The sequence below is a fragment of the Idiotropiscis lumnitzeri genome, chromosome 17, assembly GCF_059441095.1.
Source record: "Idiotropiscis lumnitzeri isolate Australia: NSW breed Sydney's pygmy pipehorse chromosome 17, RoL_Ilum_1.0, whole genome shotgun sequence".
In the NCBI taxonomy this organism is placed as follows: domain Eukaryota; kingdom Metazoa; phylum Chordata; class Actinopteri; order Syngnathiformes; family Syngnathidae; genus Idiotropiscis; species Idiotropiscis lumnitzeri.
Genome location: NC_142407.1, coordinates 12,459,846 through 12,477,834, shown reverse-complemented (window position 1 = coordinate 12,477,834; position 17,989 = coordinate 12,459,846). Strand labels below are relative to the sequence as shown.

Sequence of the window (17,989 nt, the reverse complement as noted above, 5' to 3'; positions counted from 1 at the left end):
CAACGCACTACATTAATTGTATATTTTCCTTTGCAGTTTTACGCGATGACTTCCGCCAGAACCCAGTCGACGTCATGGTCGCCGTGGGCGAGCCTGCCGTGCTGGAGTGCCAGCCACCCCGCGGACATCCTGAGCCCACAATCTCGTGGCGGAAAAATGGCTTGAACTTAGACGACAGGGAGGAACGAATTACGGTAAGATATTTTATGACAAATTTGACGTTGCGCTCCGTGCACTCGGAGCCCTGATGTCGAACTTGACTGCATCGTGCGTTTTATAAGTGTCGGCAAGGAGATTCGTGTTGATGTGTTGCATGTTTGAAAGTTCAGTTAGTGCACAGTGACAGGTGGAATCTCTCTTGGGGCTCGTGATGGACAGAGTAGCTCGCTGTGATTTAAGGAGATGCACGGATCAGAACCATGCCGGGACTCCTGTGAGACAAATACAAAGGCTTTTTTTCGTTGCTTTGTACTCCTTGCACGCTTGTCTTTGTCCTCTCAACTATGGAAATATGACTTTGCCACACCTTAAAGACAGCATTTACTTTTCAAAGCAAATAGGAGTCGATCACAAGTGCCTCATTCTTTCCTCGGGGTTGTGAGTGAGTGCATAGAATAAAGGCGTGTTATTTAAAACTCATTAACTGCCAGCATAGGTAAAATTAATGGACTTTTTGACGTATAAATCCGTCAATGGGAGTGAAAATTGTTTCATGTTAACTGTGAATTGCGAATTTGGGCATTTTTTTGAACGTGCACCATTAAAACGCATTCATTGCCATTGACGGATAGAGACGCCAAAAAGTGCATTTTACCTGGGCTGCGAGTGAATGAGTTTAAGATATCACAGAGCGCGTGTACTGCAAACACAAGATCGTATTTACGCAGAACACGACTGAAAGTCGAGGTTTCGGGTTGCTCAAGCAACCGATTTTCTTGCCAGTGAAATTGCGGCTCAAATAGGAAGTGGTGACACCGGGACGGGAAAAAAAAGAACGCTGACTCTTTAATCAGCTGCTCAAGTGCATTCGCACAACACGCCACAAAATGTTCTTGGAAGATGGTTTTAGCAGCCCTTAAGGGATGATTCACTGATGTTGCTAATTTTAAAACGGGTTTAAACACCGTTCGACTCAGCGATCCTACTTCCCACAAATACCTGCATAATAATCTTTTTATCCACACTATCTTATTCCAATAGTGCAAACAAGGCTGAATGTGAACTCTCGTTCTCATAATTCACTTTGTAATTAGGCTACGAGAGGTGCACATAATGCCTGGTTTGTTACTTTTGAAATGCAAGAATTTTCTGGCAATTTATTGCAAGTGAGTGTCTCTTTCTGCTAGATGTTGAATGTTATCCCTGCAGCATCAAATTAATGAGGGATTCCATCTATACGCTGTCGAGTGGCCATCAGGTGCTATTCAGCATGACGCTGAATAGCCCGGCTTCCTTGGCTTCCACCGCACAGCAGGCGGCCGTGACCTTTGACTTCTTGACCTCTGCTCAGTATTAACACAAGAGATTGTCCTTGAATAAAAATATGCACTTTCATAAAAGCCCAGCGCTGATTTTTATTTTTTTTTTGCAACGGTTGTTGACGTCTCGTTGCTGGAAACGGCCTTGTGTGCTTGCGTCGTCATTGTATTAGCGTGCTGCGGTTGCGGCGTTCGCGATAAGAGCGGATGATGGACTATTTGCGCAAAGGCGGGCGTTCAAAGTAAGGATAAAGACGGCTTCTGTGCCCTGTGAGGTTGCAGGGCGGGTAGTATGCAAACACCAGGACGCGTGTGTGCATGTGTGTGTGTGTGTGTCGTTATAAGAAAAGTGAAGTTTGAAAGTTTGTTCAAGGAAAAGTGCGCTGACAGAACATCAGAGGGACGTTTTCAACAAAGAGGCGGCGGCGGGGCTTTGTTCACCGTTATGAATTATGTAATTCTAGAACGGTTGAACTTTCGTAAAAACTGAAGGCAGTGCACGCTCCCCCGTGATGCATACAGGTGTACACAAATATACGATTACACTCATAGCGACTAAAAGGTGCGCACTTATTAGCGGCATCATGCGCAAAACTTCATGAGGATCGATTCAGGAAGTAATTCTACATGTTATGTCGCAGATTGTCATACAAAGCAGTCACGGCTGAAAATCATCTGCGCTTTTGTTACAAAACAAATGATGCACATGGTGGATGCTCGCGCAAATACAGCTGTGTCAATAATCTGTGTGCTTTCGTTTAGATCCGCAGTGGCAAGCTGATGATCACCAACAGCAGGAAGAGCGACGCAGGAAAATATATTTGTGTTGGGACCAACATGGTCGGCGAGCGTGAGAGTGAAATCGCTGAACTCACTGTGCTTGGTAAGATTAACACCTTTGCAATTATTTTATCTTATCGCGCCCCCCCTGTTCTTCCTCAGTGTTTGTCCAAATATCCTTCCATCCTGTGTTTAACTCATTCAATCCATAAGACGTATTTATACGTTTTCAAAATTGTAGTCCCCGCTTCCCAAAGACGTATTTATACGTCTTAGCCTTTTTCGTCAGAGCTCCATGTTTTTAAATCTTTAGAACACAATATTCTTAGGCGTTGCAAAATCAGTCAAAAGCACCGTGATTGAGGTGTTTCCTCTTGCGAAAACGGCTGGGATTAAAACATAAGAACAATTTAATGACTATGCAATGTTTCCGACGCTAACAATGAGCACGACAATGGCAATGCATGTAAAACAATAACCCAGCGGCCGCCTCAGCAACGGAGATCCCATCTTGCCGGGTTCCAAAAGTTTAGCCTTCAGCCTTAATACTCAATCCCCCCCCCCCCACTCCTTTTTCGAACATTTCCCATCGGAATTGAGCTCTTATCTGTATGGCAGTGAGGTGACCTTGGTTGGGGTGTGGAATCCACAGTCTAAAGCCACATAAAGGCGCTGAGAATAATCTTGCAGAATGCACTCCAAAGGTCAAAATCCCCCAGAATGTCGCACACCACTAACGACCAAAGGTCGACAGGTGATAATTGCCGCGCTACCAAAATAGGACGCTGAATGTTATTTTCTATCCATGCTGTTTACTGTGCACAATGCACAATTTTTTCATTCTTGATATATCTTTGAGGAAGGACAATTTTTTTCCCCCACAACACACCAGGCAATGTCCAGGGAATGTTTAGCTGATTTGGTGACACCTTGATGATTTTATTTTTTCTCCAATTAATTCTGATAATAAACGGAACTGTTTGTGTTGATGCCCGTTAGAGCGCCCGACCTTCCTGAAGCGGCCCAGCAGTGCAGTGGTGCTGGCAGACGGGAGTGCCGAGTTCCACTGTGTGGTTCAAGGTGATCCTGTTCCGACTGTCCGCTGGAGGAAAGATGATTCGGAGCTACCTAAGGGCAGGTAAATTATGTGTGCCTTTTTTTTAAATTAATTTAAATTTTTTTTTTTTAAACATGGCAACACAATGGGTCAAACTCTCCCTCCATTCTTTTAGATTTGAAATCCTCGAAGACCACACGTTGATTGTTCGCCAAGTGACCTCTTCAGATGAGGGTTCCTATACATGTGTGGTGGAAAACATGGTTGGGAAATCGGAAACATCTGCCATTCTTACTGTTCATGGTCAGTCCATTTTTTTTATTTAATATAGAATGCCCTTGACTTAAATTATTTAGTTACAGCTCAAAAATGTTTTTTTTTTTGTTTAAATCGCAATCCTTGACTATATACCTTCTGAGCCAAATAAACCCCAAGCATTTAATTTCATTTAAATTATTATTTATTTCTTTTTAACATTTCTTTGTTGAACAAAATGACATGACATACGTTCAAAGTGCATAATCTCTTTGGTGCCTCCATTACTCATCACATTGCGATTTTCTGTGTTTTTTTTTTCTCCATCTAGTCAACACTGGTAAGTTTGTCATCCATCCTTCACCTCCCATCAACCAGCGGCACTATTTCATGCTTGCCTACCATACAGTATGTTGTGGTTTATCTCTGTTCAAAATAAAGAAGGTAAATATGGACAGTTTATAATGTTTGAGAACACACACAGGCTTTCCAAGAATTTCTTTTTGGCTTCTTGTCGTAACTCTGACCGTTCCTCCCTTGCAGTGCCACCAGCGTTTGCCTTACGCCCCAGAAACCAGGTGGCGTTGATCGGCAGGACTGTCACCTTCCAATGCGAGGCCTCCGGAAACCCGCAGCCCGCTATCTTCTGGCAGAGGGAGGGTAGTGAGGTGAGAATGACCTTCAGTCTTTTTGTCTCACCACCAAAACAACATCAGTGGAAATTCAACTAATGTGTATATTCGAACTCCGCCCGCAGAGTCTCTTGTTCTCGGCGCCGCAGCCCTTCAGCCGAGTGTCAGTCTCCCAGACGGGCAGTTTGACCATCACCGACGTTCAACAATCTGATGGCGGGCTGTACAGCTGTCAAGCTCTCAACATTGCTGGCAGCGTTATTACCAAAGCACTTTTGGAGGTTACTGATTGTGAGTCATGAAATCAGGCCTGGAAAGAGGCATGAAAATATGTCACCTGCAAAACCGTTGGCTTCACATTTTTGTCAAATATATGAAAAACTATTTTCCCATTAGAAACGATTAATCAATGAAGTGACTCATTTGAACTATTAAGATGCCACAGTGGCACCCAAATTGCATCATGATCACATTCCATTTCCTCGCAATGATACATCGAAACTTTAAAACTTTACATGTACTCAAAAATTCTGCTACTAATTTTCATTGTACTATTAATATCAAGACTACAAATATATTATAAAGCAACTACCACTAATAATAATAATAATAATACTACTACTACTACTACTAATAATAATAATAATAATTATTATAATAATAATAATAATAATAATAATAATAATAATAATAATAATAATAATAATAATAATAATAATAATAATAATAATAATAATAATAATAATAATAATAATAATAATAATAATAATAATAATAATAATAATAATAATAATAATTGCACACCAGAAAAAAATTGAAATCCTGTGCTTGCCGGAGTGATTGCACACCAGCAGCAATATCTACAAGCTCCCAATTAAATGATCCATGCGCTCCAACGTGCTCGTCTCCCTGCGTTTGTATTTATTTCTATATTTCAAATTAATGAGAGAAAACGCCCGAGGGTTGACTCGATATTTCGGCCTAGCACGCATTTAGAGGTAGAAAGGAGCTTTCGCTACTCATCACACTGATGCAGTGGCTTTAAAAAGAAAATGAGGCATCTACACTATTTGAAAGCTGGGAGAGGTAATGGGAATAAAGAAATACAGTGTGCGTTTTTTTTTTTTTTTCTTTCCCCATTTTGCTGTGATCTATTAGCACTCTACTCTCTCTCCATCCCGCCACATCTCTTTCATCCCCATTTGGAGGGCCACATTTGTATGGAAATAACCAGCCGGTAATACCTCTGTCGGCTTTAAAGGCATGTTTCCATCAACTTTTTTGGTGAGTCTTATTTATTTAGAACCCCTATCCCGTTTGGCTGGGCTTTAAAATGTAAGATGGAGAGTGAAGAGGGCTGTGTTATCTTAGTGAGGCTGTGCTTGAAGCCGCCTCCATCACTACCTGCTGTCGAATGAATGATTAGTTGCTCTGCTGGAGGGGATAAGTTGATTTCTTTTTCCTCCGCTGGTTGCACATCCCTTCTATTGTTGTCGCGCTTTCGTAACTTTGCTCTAAATATCTTCCATAGCTTATCTGGGTTTTTTTTCAGGCTCGGACATCATTTAAAAGTTTTGAAATATCATATCATAGCATTTTCTGTTTTCAGTCTTGATTAATTTGGGAGTAAAAGGATTTATGGACCACTTGTGGATTAGCAGCCCCCACCCCAATAAAATAAAATAAAATAAAATAAAAAAACTGATTTCATCTTTAGTTTCTGGTTTAGTCGATTACATAAAATCAAATGAAAAAAAAATCAACAGCTAATCAAACAAAATATGCATCTGTATTTTTATTGGGGTGAGATGTAAAACGATCCTGAAGACCAAAATCAAATACCGTATTTTTCCAACTAAAAGGTGCAATTAAAATCCTTTGATTTTCTCACAAATCGACAGTGCACCTTATAATCGGCTGCACCTTATTTACGGATAATAAATGGAAGTGGAATGAAGTTTGATTTATGTACTGTACTTGTTTGTTTCCCTTAATGTGCAGTAATACACCTTATTACCCGGTGCGCCCCATATATGGACATTTCCTGAATGAGACCTGTTCATTGAGACTCTGCCTTATAATACGGTGTGCCTTATAGTCCAAAAAATGCGGTATATGATCACTTATAAGACATAATACATTTCTCAATGAAATTGTCAATATTCATGTCCATGTTGTAATTGAAATTTAAACGAACAAACTAAAACAAGCTCAATACTTGATGTGTCTGCCGCCATTAAGCACGTGCACTTTCATTCATGTCCTTGCTTCTGTTTTTTTTTTTTTTCCAGCTGGCTCGGAACTACCTCCCCCTGTAATTAGACAGGGCCCGGTCAATCAGACTGTTCCTCTGCACAGCACTGTGTTGTTGAGTTGCCACACAGCTGGCACACCACCCCCTCCAGTCCACTGGAAGAAGGATGGGGTGGTGCTGTCGCCGCTGGACACACGTTTGTCCGTAGTGGAAAGCGGCTCTCTTGAGATTCGCTACACAAAGGTAGGTAGGGCACCATGGGAGTGTATCAGTTGATAATGATCACGAAGCCGAGGGAGCTAATATCTGCCATTTTCCATGCATTTCCTCAGCTGGGAGATACCGGTTTCTATACTTGTGTGGCTTCCAGTCCCAATGGCGAGGCCTCTTGGACAGCATATTTGCAAGTAGAGGGTATGTAAAGGGTCTATTTATACACACACATGCATTCAGCATGATAGTTAGCAAAAAAATAAAAAATAAATAAAAATACTCACTCAAAAATTTTAACCAGATGAGCCAAATTGCTGATTGTCAGAAAGAAAGAAATAGCTTTCCAGCGAGTCACATCACCCCAACAAGCCCTTATTTAAATATTTTAGCTTCAATTGGAGAAGGAGCACAAACTAGCAGTGTGGAGAAGCCTGAGATGGTTGGATCCATTTGTGCTCAAGCGGTGGGCCAAAATGCCTCTCGACGGGTGTCTCTCAAAGAAATCGATTGCTTGGAGTGACCGTCTCGGGATATTGAGTTTATGGTATGACTGCACCATATAAGAAAAAATGACTATCGCAATATCGATATTATTGCGATATTTCACAGGTACCTAAAGAAATGACATTTTTCTTATCTAAATTTCCATCATTTTATATCCAGACTAGTTTCATTATTTTTTTTTTAAGAATTCAAAAGCAATTTCTGGTTTGTATTGGTTAATTTTAAGTATATGAGTTGAAATGTTGTTTAACTCAGCCATCGCAATTTGTGCGGGGATGTTATGTAATATTTGTCTTTGGGTCAAGCATTACAATCCGGGTATGTTTCATGAGGTTTTCTGCACTTGTCAGAGTTTGGAGTGACTGTCCAGACCAGTCGACCTTCCGGCCCCGCCCTGTTGCCTGGTGCTCCAACCAAACCGGAGATCACAGACATCAGCCCCACTTCTGTCACTCTGTCATGGCAACCCAGCCCCAATGGTGGTGCAACGCCAACGTCTTACCTAATTGAAGCGTTCAGGTAACCTGTGGAGATTATTCGACATGTTCACAAACTCCATACCTGATTACATATCATGTCCTTGTCATTTCTTCCGTAGTCATACTTTAGGCAGCAGATGGGTGACGCTCGTCGAGCATGTGAAGATGCAAACTTTTGTCCTGAAGAACTTGAAGCCCGGCACCGTCTACCTTTTTATGATCCGAGCTGTCAACGTTTACGGCCTCAGTGACCCCAGTACCATCTCAGATTCCATCCGGACACCCGGTCAGTGGGGACTTGATTCTTCAATCATTTATTTATTTATTTATTTATTTAATCATCTTTATGAATGAATTTGTTATTTTGTGTACTATGAAAAGATATCCAAACTGGGTTGGACAATTTCATTTGGGTGCAGATCTAGATAGCAAATACATTTTGCCAATGTTTTTCTTCATATCTCAGTCAGTTCATTTGATTTTATATTATTTAAGCATTAGCAAAAAAAAAAAAAAACGTGCAGAATTTGTTGCTAAAAAAAAAAGGTCTGTGGGTGGATTATTCTCAGAATTTTCCATTTTAGTTCCCATTTGAACATAACCACACAGCTTTTTTTCCTCCCTTTTTTTTTTTTTTTTTTTTTTAGAGAGCACTTATACATCTGAGGGAACAGATCCCCGTCACATCCAGAGGGAGTTGGGGGATGTGGTGATCCACCTAAACACACCCACTGTGGTGTCGTCTTCCGCGGTCCGGCTGAACTGGATGGTACGTGGTCCGACGTGACTTTGATACATCTTCAACATTATTTGTGCTGTGAGAATCGAGCGTGGTGAGAAGAAACGCTTAGCGTGGTTCTTTGATTGTGCTTTTGCCTGAAGTGAGTTGGAGAGTTGAGTGTTGCGCCACTTCAGTTGCCATGGTTACGTTTTGCTCATGTCGTCATTTGTGAGCATCATTCAGTGTTAGCTTCTCCAAAATGGAAAAAAAACAAAAAAAAAAACACAAATGGGGTGGAGGGGTGATTCTGGCTGTTACAAATCGGGACAAAAAGAAGATCAAGTAAGAAGTAGTGAACAAAATCAATAAAAGGCATCTTACAGTTAAATGAAGCGTGATTGAAGTCATGAAAAAAACATTCAGTGCTTTCTGTTTTTTTTTTCCATCCCCCACATATCTGTCGGGTAACTCCAATTTTTCAAGGGCTATCTTCACCTTCAGTGTTTACATAACATCGATATAGTAGAATCAACTCTTTTCGATTTTTTTTTTTTTTCATGTACTCTCAGCAGACTGCCAAGACGTGAGTTCAAAACAAACACGCAATACTGGCAGCAAGTTGAATTAAATCGAATGGGTAATTTATCAGTACCAGTGCGTGAGTGAGGTTCATCATAAAATGATTTTATTTAATTTTGAATCGTGTCGCTTTGATTATTCGGAGTCAATGTGCTGTGGTGTTGGACTGTCATCATGGATTGTTTTTTGTTTTTTTTGCACCAGGTTGAACAGCATTCGCTGTACATTCAAGGCTACAAGCTGTTGTACAGGCCCTCGGCTGAACACGGTCAACCCGAGGGCCAGTGGAGTGTCATGGACGTACGTGCGCCACATAAAGACGGAGTGGTGATCGGTCAGCTCAAGAAAGGCGCCATCTATGAGTTCAAAGTGCGGCCGTTTTTCGACGAATTCCAGGGAGCTGACAGTGATGTGAAGGTGATCAGAACGTTGGAAGAAGGTGAATTTCAAAGGTTTATTTATTTATTTATGTTTCAGTAGCAAAGGTCGCCGGAAGTGTGATAACATTATAGTTGATATCACAATGACCGACATTTATTTGGATGCAACTCTCCGTATCTCCATCTGTAGCTCCAAGACGGGCCCCCCAGGATGTTACAGTAACAAAGAGTGATCCAAACGGCACCGCAATCCTCATATCATGGAAAGCCCCCCCAGTCCCGGAGGAGGCAGGAGTCATCCAGGAGTACAAGGTATGACAAGGATACCCGCCCTTCACCCCCCTGCAAGTCACGTTTACAGTCCCGTGTATTGCATTTAACGCCTAAACTGGATCTTTATGATGCCACTCAGCGCTGTTGGATGTGTCCCGAAAGGCAATCTTCCATTTCTAACTTTCTCTTTTTGACAGATCTGGTGTCTGGGAAATGAGAGTCGCTATCACGTGAACCAGTCTGTGGACGGCTACACCTTCTCGGTGCTCGTTCCTGGTCTGGCGCCAGGGATTCGCTACGGTGTGGAGGTCGCGGCAAGCAACGGTGCCGGACCTGGGGTCAAGAGCAAGGTCATGTTCTTTCAGTTCGGTAAGATGAAGAATTAAAAGTCCGAGGGAATAAGACGATGAGCTCACCTCGTGTATCCCCGCTCACATTTTACAATGATAATTTAAAGCATCGTAAATGAATTCTGCATACTTGGAAGTGACACGGAACCATCATACGATCACATTTGTGCCTTTTCCTTAGATTCTGCCGGTCAGATGATGGATCTGAGTGAGGGAAAGGACACATTGTCCCACCTTTCCGACGTGGTGAAGCAACCGGCATTTATTGCGGGCATTGGCGCCACCTGCTGGTTCATCCTGATGATTTTCAGTGTGTGGCTGTACCGCCACCGCAAGAAGAGAAGTGGCCTCAGCAGCACATACACCGGCATTCGCAAGGGTCTGTCATTTTTATTTGTCCATCCATCCATTCTCCAAACCGCTTAGAATCATTATTTTTTAATAATAATAATAATAATAATAATTATTATTATTATTATTATTATATAATTTTAATTCATTTTAAAATAATTTTTCACTTTATTGTCTCAGTAATTAGCGCTCTATCTGCTTATATTAATATTAAATCATTTTTAAAAAAAAAGAAATTTCCGTGTGTCAAAGTGGAGGGGCAGATATTTTCTAATCATTTTTTTCGACACAAAGACTTCAGACGCCATTAAGACCTGCTCCATGCATGCAACACACAGACGTTTGAAGGCTGACCTTTAGATGACATAACATGTCATTTTCCTCACCGCTGTGTTTGGACACTAAGGCCCGTCAACCTGACATTACCTTTGCCGCAGAACCCCGGATAAATTTCCCTTATCGCTCAGGTCTCTGATTAACCTTTTCACATGCCTGAGAGAGATCCTGATGATTGATGGCATGCTTTTTAAATCTTTGGCTTTGAGGATGATCATCAATTTGGTTGGCACACGGCAACGAATGGATGACAAGACGAGCTATTTTTTTATTTATTTATTTTTTATTGCTCGCCATGTTGATTTGCATTAACGTACGTTGTTTTTGTCTGCCCATACAGTGCCATCTTTCACTTTTACGCCAACAGGTAAGAAGCAATCAGGTTACTTCCATTCTGTTTTCAAGACAACTTTTGTGTATGATACCATGTGTGGACAAAAGTATTGGGACACCTGGCTATTACATTTGCAGATTAAACGGTTTCCCATTCTTCTGGGAAGAGTTTAGAGCGAGTCGAACTGTCGGAATTATTGTCTGTGAGGTTAGAGGTCATCGATGAGTGAGCTAAGAGAGGACCTGAGCCACAATTTTTAATAAAGTTCATTCGTTTGAGAAATTGTGTCTACTTACAAAATAAGGCACAAACGTTCATCAGAATCAATTGCGATAATAAGCGAAAACATTTAAGAGATTTTAAATTCTTTTTTTCCCCTCCATGTCTGTTAAAGCAACCAAGTCAGACTTTATGCCCTCACTAAAGTTGAAGTCAACTTTTTGACTTTTTTTTTTTCACATTTTGCCACATTTCTTCTTCGCCCCTGGCACTTGCTGTTTGTGACAGCTCATCAACAATGAATATTTTTCCGCCTTCTTTTTCTAGTTGCATATCAAAGAGGAGAATCTGTGTGCAGCGCTGGCAGGCAAGTCGTATTTTGATTCTGCGATTTGAAATGCAGCCGCGTTGAAGAAACGCTAGGAGGCGCTGTCTACCTGTTGTAAAAGTGCTGGCCTTCCTTCGTTTGCAGACCTGGCCTTCTGAGCATGGGTGAACCTTTGAACCAGCTATGGCTGCCAGACAATTGGCCCAATACGTGCGCCAATCATAAGGACTGCAGCATCAACTGCTGCAATAATGCCAACGGCACCAGCGACAGCAACCTGACAACATACAGCCGACCAGGTGAGCGCGTGTCAGGACTCTGCCACGCTATGTGGAATCAATCAAAACAGCTGCGACTGTGCTTTCATTTCTATTTTTGCCGCTGTATGTTCTCCTTAAGCCGATTGCATTGCCAACTACGGGAAGCACCCAGACGGCAAACACGGCGGAGAGCTGAGATCCGAGAGCGCTATTTATACTGACGTGAACCTCGGCGACAAGCTCAATGAGATCAAGACATTCAACAGTTCCAACCTGTGCTACGCAAGTCCAGGCGGAGATTCATCCGATGCTTATGAACCGATCCCCTACGCGACCACGCAACTTATTCAGGCCAGCATCAAAAACAAATCTCATGCCTTGGAGCCCATGGACATGCCGTGCTGGAATCAGCCGCCGAATCCTCCTCCGCTACCGAAAGAGATGGCCACGCAGATGCAATACAACATCATTGAGCAAAACATCCGAAATAAAGGTAAAGTCGGATGCAAAATGACTGAGAGGATAAAATTAGGTGTCGGACGATTTTAACCGCGCTTTTTCTTCAGATCACCCACCAGGAAACGAAGGCTTAGCCCATCACAAAACCATCCCCTACAACCACAACCAAGATCACAGTATGGGAGGCTCGCACCACAGCTCAGACAGGGGGAGCAACGGCACCTCAGGTAATGCTCAGGGTCTCACTTCTCGCCGCTGTGCCCGCTTTGAAACAAAAGCCTGCCAAAAGGCGCCCACTTTGACTTCTCTACTAATTTCTCAGGAAGTCAAAATCAAAAGAAAGGACCGCGGGCCATGAAGACTCCAAAACATACCGCGGTTAGCTGGGGAGATGCTCTTTCTCCTCCTCATGCGATCGCCTGGAACGGTGATGAGTACAGCCTCCCCATGGAGAAGAGGTGCACTTGGATTTGAATTATTAACAAATCGCTTCTTCGGATCTGTCTGCTTAGCCTCTCGAAATAAATGCAGCAATACTTCCCGGAGCACAGTTGTGGTTAAAATAAATGTTGGATTGAGAGTAAAATAAATGTCACGCTATATCACAGGGGTCCTCAATCCTGTTCCTCCAGGACTGGTGTCCTGCATGTTTTCGAACTCTCCCTGCGGCAACTCGCTTGATCCAAATGAGCCGATAATCAGAGAGGGGTTCAGAAGCGAGATGAAGATTCGGATCATTTGACTCAGGTGTGTTGCAGAAGGGAGGGAGAGACAGGACACTGGCAATCGGGGAACAGGATTGACAACCCATTGCTCTTTATGGTCTCAGTTGATAGATGAGTTTACAACGGAGTGCAAAAATGATTCAAATCAGTCTGGTTCTTAAAATTACATCGTTTAATAGCAAATGATTATTTTCACTCCAGAGTACCACCAAAAATATCAACTAAATCTAAATCCACTCTCTGGTTACAATTCCTGCAATTGTTTCAAAGGGATTTTTTTTTTTATTCTAAATTCAGCTGGCCAGTATCTCATGTCCGCATTTGTTTCCCCATCAGTTTTGATCCCGAGAAGAGAACAGAAGGCTGCCCGACTCCACCAATTCGAAGGGCCGCATCGTCTCCCCCCGACATGTCCTATAGTCACCAAATTTCCACACAGCCACAGGGAATCATGAGCAATGGTGTGCATGATGGACTCAACCACCTCAGGTAAACATTTTTAATCAAAACAAACTATTTCATACGGACTAAATGCAGCCTGGACGTCTCGTGAGACCAATCCAAAAAAAAAAAAAGACTCTAGTGAGAATGTTTGACCACATGTGTTCACATGTCCTCAATCCTGTTCCGGTGTCCTCCTTTTCTTCCATCCCTCCCTTGCTGCAACACCTGATTGAAATAATCAGATATTCAGCAGGCAGCCTGCAGGCGCTCGATAACGATCCTGATCATTTGAATCAGGCACCGCACTTGCGTCGAGGAACAGGATCGAAGACCTAAACTGTCCTGTGACTTGATGGTAAATGTTCTTTTCGCCACCCAATAACCGTCCCCGTCTCTCCCCAAAACACAGCTCCACCCCTCTGTACATGGACACCGATGAACAAGAAGAGGATGCCGAGGAGGAGACGGCACATAACGAAAACCGCTATCCTCTGCACAAAAACCAACCGCACAAACAAAAGTTGCCTCACAACTCCCCGCACAAACTGCTTTTCCACAGGCTGGAACAGACCCCCGCCTCTAGCGCTGGGGAGCTGGATAGATCGATCACAGGGTCCATGGTGAACAGCTGGGGCTCCGCATCCGAGGATAACTTATCATCAGGCAGGTCCAGCATTGGCAGCACCTCGGAAGGATCTTTCTTCACCGATGGAGATTTCAGTCAGGCCGAAGGCTTGCGCATGTGCAGATACCCGGAGGAGTCAGGTGAGGTGACTTCATACAGAAATAAGACAAATGGCCGTCGAGCGTCTACTAGGGATGGGAAAATGAAGCTTCAAATTTGCTTCATGAACCAGTTGTTGTATTTTTGAGTCCTCTAGATGGCACTGTTGGTTTAAATAAAGGTGTTAAAAAATGGCATGTTTGTGTGCTTTCAGCCCAATGTTGAACAAAGAGCGCCATCTACAGGAGTCCAAAAATACTACAACTGGTTCATGAAACAAATTTGAAGCTTCATTTACCCATCACTGGCGTCTGCACTTGTTAGGGCTCGTCTCATTTCAAGAAACTCGCTGAGAAAGTTCTTGAACAGTTCCATGTGGGATTGGCGAGAATAGAAAGAACAATAAATTACATTGTCATAATCAAAAGACACATGCTGTCAAAGTGGACTCAAAAGACTACCAATGGCCTTGGCTACGAACGAGGGCTTTAGCAGCTCTTGGTGTGTTACACTGTCGGCTGTGTTGAAATTGGAAAAAAAAAAAAAAAAAAAAGAAAAAGATATTTTGTGTAACAATTTGTAATTAACTCTCAGGGCAGCGGCATCAGCGACCCGGCAGTCCCATGTCCACCGACAGTAACATGAGTCCTGCAATCATGCAGAAAAGACCCAGACGGTACAAGCAGAACCCGTGTGCGCAACCATGCTACCATCCCAAAGATGCCTTCAGTGACGGTAAAACAAAGAGAAAAGAATGTGATGTCATTCATCTCTCCAGATCTAAACATTTGGATTTGCGTGTGCTCCGCTCCACCCCCCCCCCCCCACTCGGTTCTTTCTCTCCAGACTCGTTCATGCCTCTGAATTTCCCCAGTCAGACATCCCATAGCGACTTGAGAGTAAGGGGGGCCACGTTACCCCGCATGGGTTCTGGAGAAGCCCGGGGCCGAAGAGGCAGCACCGGGACTCACCGGGTCAAAGAGGCTCCATTTGAAGACGACGAGAGCCAGGACGGAGACAAGAAAAGCGGAAAAAGAGGCAAAAGCAAACAACATTCATGTAGTGTTGCAAAGAGATGTCAAATTTATGGTTTCGACTTTTCGTCTATGTGACAAGCGTCTGACGTGCTATCGTTGCTCATTTCGTGAGCTTGTGCGTTTAATATTAGCATGATCCGGTTGAGAAAATTCACGCCACGTTTATTTATTCATTTTTATCTGTGCGGTCCGCCATAACCCGATCCAAAGTGACCCACGGGCCGGGGGTTGGGGACCACTGGTTTAGGCAACCCCAAAATTATTTCTTTATTTATTATCATTTTTTTTTTCAATCAGAATGTTTCTATACAGTTGTCCCCTCTTTCCCATCAGGTCCAGCTCAAAGTGAGCCAGACGACCCCAATCCATCGAGCTTCATTCTTTGTGAGGACACGAGGATCAAACACAGAGGGCAGATGGCGTCTGTGGGAGTAGATGAGGTAAGCCCGCGGTCAAAATTATTTTATTATTATTATTTTTTTTAATGTTCACATTATTTATTTATTTATTATTATTTTTTAAATTGTGCATTACATTTTTGTAATCAGAAAATATTATTTTTAGGCAAAACTAAACATTTTGTCTAGCAATGCACTTGACTTTTTCTCTCTTTTCATAGTTCCTGAGAAGTTGAGAAGCCTCGTGATGACACCGTAAAATGTCAGCCGCTTCAGTGAAGGACTTTGAACTCGGAAAAAAAAAAAAAAAAAAAAAGACTAAAATACTGCACAATAAATGCTCTTTTTCTATATCAAATTTCTCACTCAATGTTGGTTTAAAAAAAAAAAAAAAAAAAAAAGTGTTTATGTCTGTGGAATTTATTCCGGCTGACCGTCTGAAGAAAACGGTCACCCCCAAACGCGCACGTTATGGCTGATGTGATTGTCTCGCAAAAATATTGTACATGATGAGCGTTTCTCGTGTGTTCTAAAATGCTTGTGTCATTTCCAGACATCTTGTAAATTGTTTACTGCCACAGAAGTGCTTCAAATTGAAATTTGATGTGACAGTGTTAATGTTTTCCAAGTGATGTACATCTTGTCCTCGTATGCTTTTGTTCGACTTTGGTTAGAAAAGCACAATCACGTATTTTTATGATTAGAATTGTACGCATTTTGTGGAATTGTGTAAATCATTTGATAAGTGGACTTGATTCTGAGAACATGAATGTTGATCCGAATTGTGCATCCAGTTGCGTCCATTTGAAGCTGCTTTCATTCCGAAGTGAGATCTTCGTTTTGTGTCATTTTTTTTTTTTTTTGCATGCAAATTCTCCTAACGGATGTTTTACTTCAAAATTCTGCTTCTGGACTATTTCTTTCTTTTTTTCTTTTTTTTTTTGTGGCCACCTGTGTCCAGTTCATCTTTTTACTCTTCGCTTGACCTCGGCAATAACTTCTGATAATGAAAATCTACTCTCTCCTTTCTCTTCTTAATTTCATACTGACCTGAATGGATTCAAGAAGCACTTTGCCGGTAAAGTGATTAAATCATTTTGGCTTGGGAAAATATCAATATATGATACAATCGCTGTATTCCACGACACTAATTGAACTATCGCAATCCAAAGAAGACTCCAATATTTATTTTGGAAAATAAAATTTGCCAAGTAATTTTGACTAAAATAGAAGGATGCATTTTTAAGTTAATAAGAAGGAAGTGGCAAAATATTAGTCACCTTGACCCATATATATATTTTTTTTTTATCAAGTGAGGTAAATATAATCAATCAGGTATATTTTTATTTCAAATGCCCAACTACATTAAGCCACTTTGAAATAAACCCGATGATCATTTATGATTTCTATTCAATGTCGGCCGTTTGGCCTGCTGTGCACTGTTTGGAGGTTTTAAATAAAATAACACGTTATTTTCCCCTCTTTGTAAAAGTCAGAGCCAAAAGTAACAAAATGGACATTGTGTGTCATTTTTCAAGTGTTTTTTTTTTTGCTGTTCCAGAAGAATGCGCCACACACACATGCACGGCACTGCATCGTGCCAAACCAAGCGTGTTGTCTTTTCAAGAACATGAATGTAATCACCCCGCTATCTTCTCTGGGATTTCTGTATTTTGACAGTGATGTCGCCGAGGCCAAAGGTCAACTCGTTATATGGCTTGTTATTTTTATCGCGTTCCATCTGATTTGAGTTGTAACAGGGGTGAAAGGTCAGATTGGCCATTTGTTTTTTTTTTTCCGACAGCACTCAAGCAATTAGCGACCGATGGTCCCGACTGCTAATCGCGGATTGCTTCAACGACACACTCGTCTGCACGCGTTTTCTACTTTTGTAATCTTCCTTAACCAGTCATGTGCAAAGTATTCAACTCATTAAGTTTATTTATTTTATGCTTCAGCTCACAGTATTGAACGCTTATGAATTCTAAAGAGTTGGAGCAAAGAGGGAGATTCAGTCCTGCGGAAAATGTTCACTTCATTTTTTACAGCGGAACTGTACTACTCCGGAAAATTGTATACATTTATTTGGTAAATAGCTGTCATTCTGTCTCTTTGTTTATAAATTAAACAGGATTTACAAATGTCGCACTGGACTTTTTTTGCGTCATCGCATAGCACCCAATTCACCCATTTCTGTGAAAAGAAAACTTTGGAGTTGCAAGTTGTAAAATTTTTTGCATGCATGATTGTGTTTTTTTTGTGGTCACAGACCTTGAGATTAAGCTGGAAATAAACACTGTGCCCATATTGTTCTGAATACAACCAAAAAAAATTAATAAAATAAAAACAATAAATAAATAAATATATATATATATATATCGTACTGTGAATATATATAAAGGTACATAAACAGTTTCTT

The 17,989-nt window shown here is 41.7% G+C and overlaps 1 protein-coding gene across 2 annotated transcripts in view; it reads left to right on the top strand.

Annotated features, from left to right (window-relative positions):
• The window catches only part of LOC148320304 (roundabout homolog 1-like), a 62,544-nt gene extending 44,829 nt beyond the window's left edge, over positions 1-17,715 (top strand). For both annotated transcript variants that reach the window (XM_088279350.1, XM_088279351.1), the window contains 27 exons: positions 37-194; positions 2,241-2,361; positions 3,258-3,396; positions 3,491-3,618; positions 4,114-4,238; positions 4,328-4,493; positions 6,494-6,699; positions 6,789-6,870; positions 7,524-7,692; positions 7,772-7,938; positions 8,300-8,421; positions 9,157-9,391; positions 9,523-9,644; positions 9,803-9,974; positions 10,137-10,334; positions 10,983-11,009; positions 11,523-11,562; positions 11,668-11,822; positions 11,923-12,276; positions 12,350-12,469; positions 12,565-12,700; positions 13,304-13,456; positions 13,821-14,176; positions 14,730-14,870; positions 14,982-15,173; positions 15,506-15,612; positions 15,792-17,715. In XM_088279350.1, coding sequence (XP_088135476.1) covers positions 37-194; positions 2,241-2,361; positions 3,258-3,396; positions 3,491-3,618; positions 4,114-4,238; positions 4,328-4,493; positions 6,494-6,699; positions 6,789-6,870; positions 7,524-7,692; positions 7,772-7,938; positions 8,300-8,421; positions 9,157-9,391; positions 9,523-9,644; positions 9,803-9,974; positions 10,137-10,334; positions 10,983-11,009; positions 11,523-11,562; positions 11,668-11,822; positions 11,923-12,276; positions 12,350-12,469; positions 12,565-12,700; positions 13,304-13,456; positions 13,821-14,176; positions 14,730-14,870; positions 14,982-15,173; positions 15,506-15,612; positions 15,792-15,806 — 4,106 coding nt within the window. In that variant the 3' untranslated portion in view covers positions 15,807-17,715. The remainder of the gene's footprint in view (positions 1-36; positions 195-2,240; positions 2,362-3,257; positions 3,397-3,490; positions 3,619-4,113; positions 4,239-4,327; positions 4,494-6,493; positions 6,700-6,788; positions 6,871-7,523; positions 7,693-7,771; positions 7,939-8,299; positions 8,422-9,156; positions 9,392-9,522; positions 9,645-9,802; positions 9,975-10,136; positions 10,335-10,982; positions 11,010-11,522; positions 11,563-11,667; positions 11,823-11,922; positions 12,277-12,349; positions 12,470-12,564; positions 12,701-13,303; positions 13,457-13,820; positions 14,177-14,729; positions 14,871-14,981; positions 15,174-15,505; positions 15,613-15,791) is intronic.
• Positions 17,716-17,989: the final 274 nt, after the last annotated feature.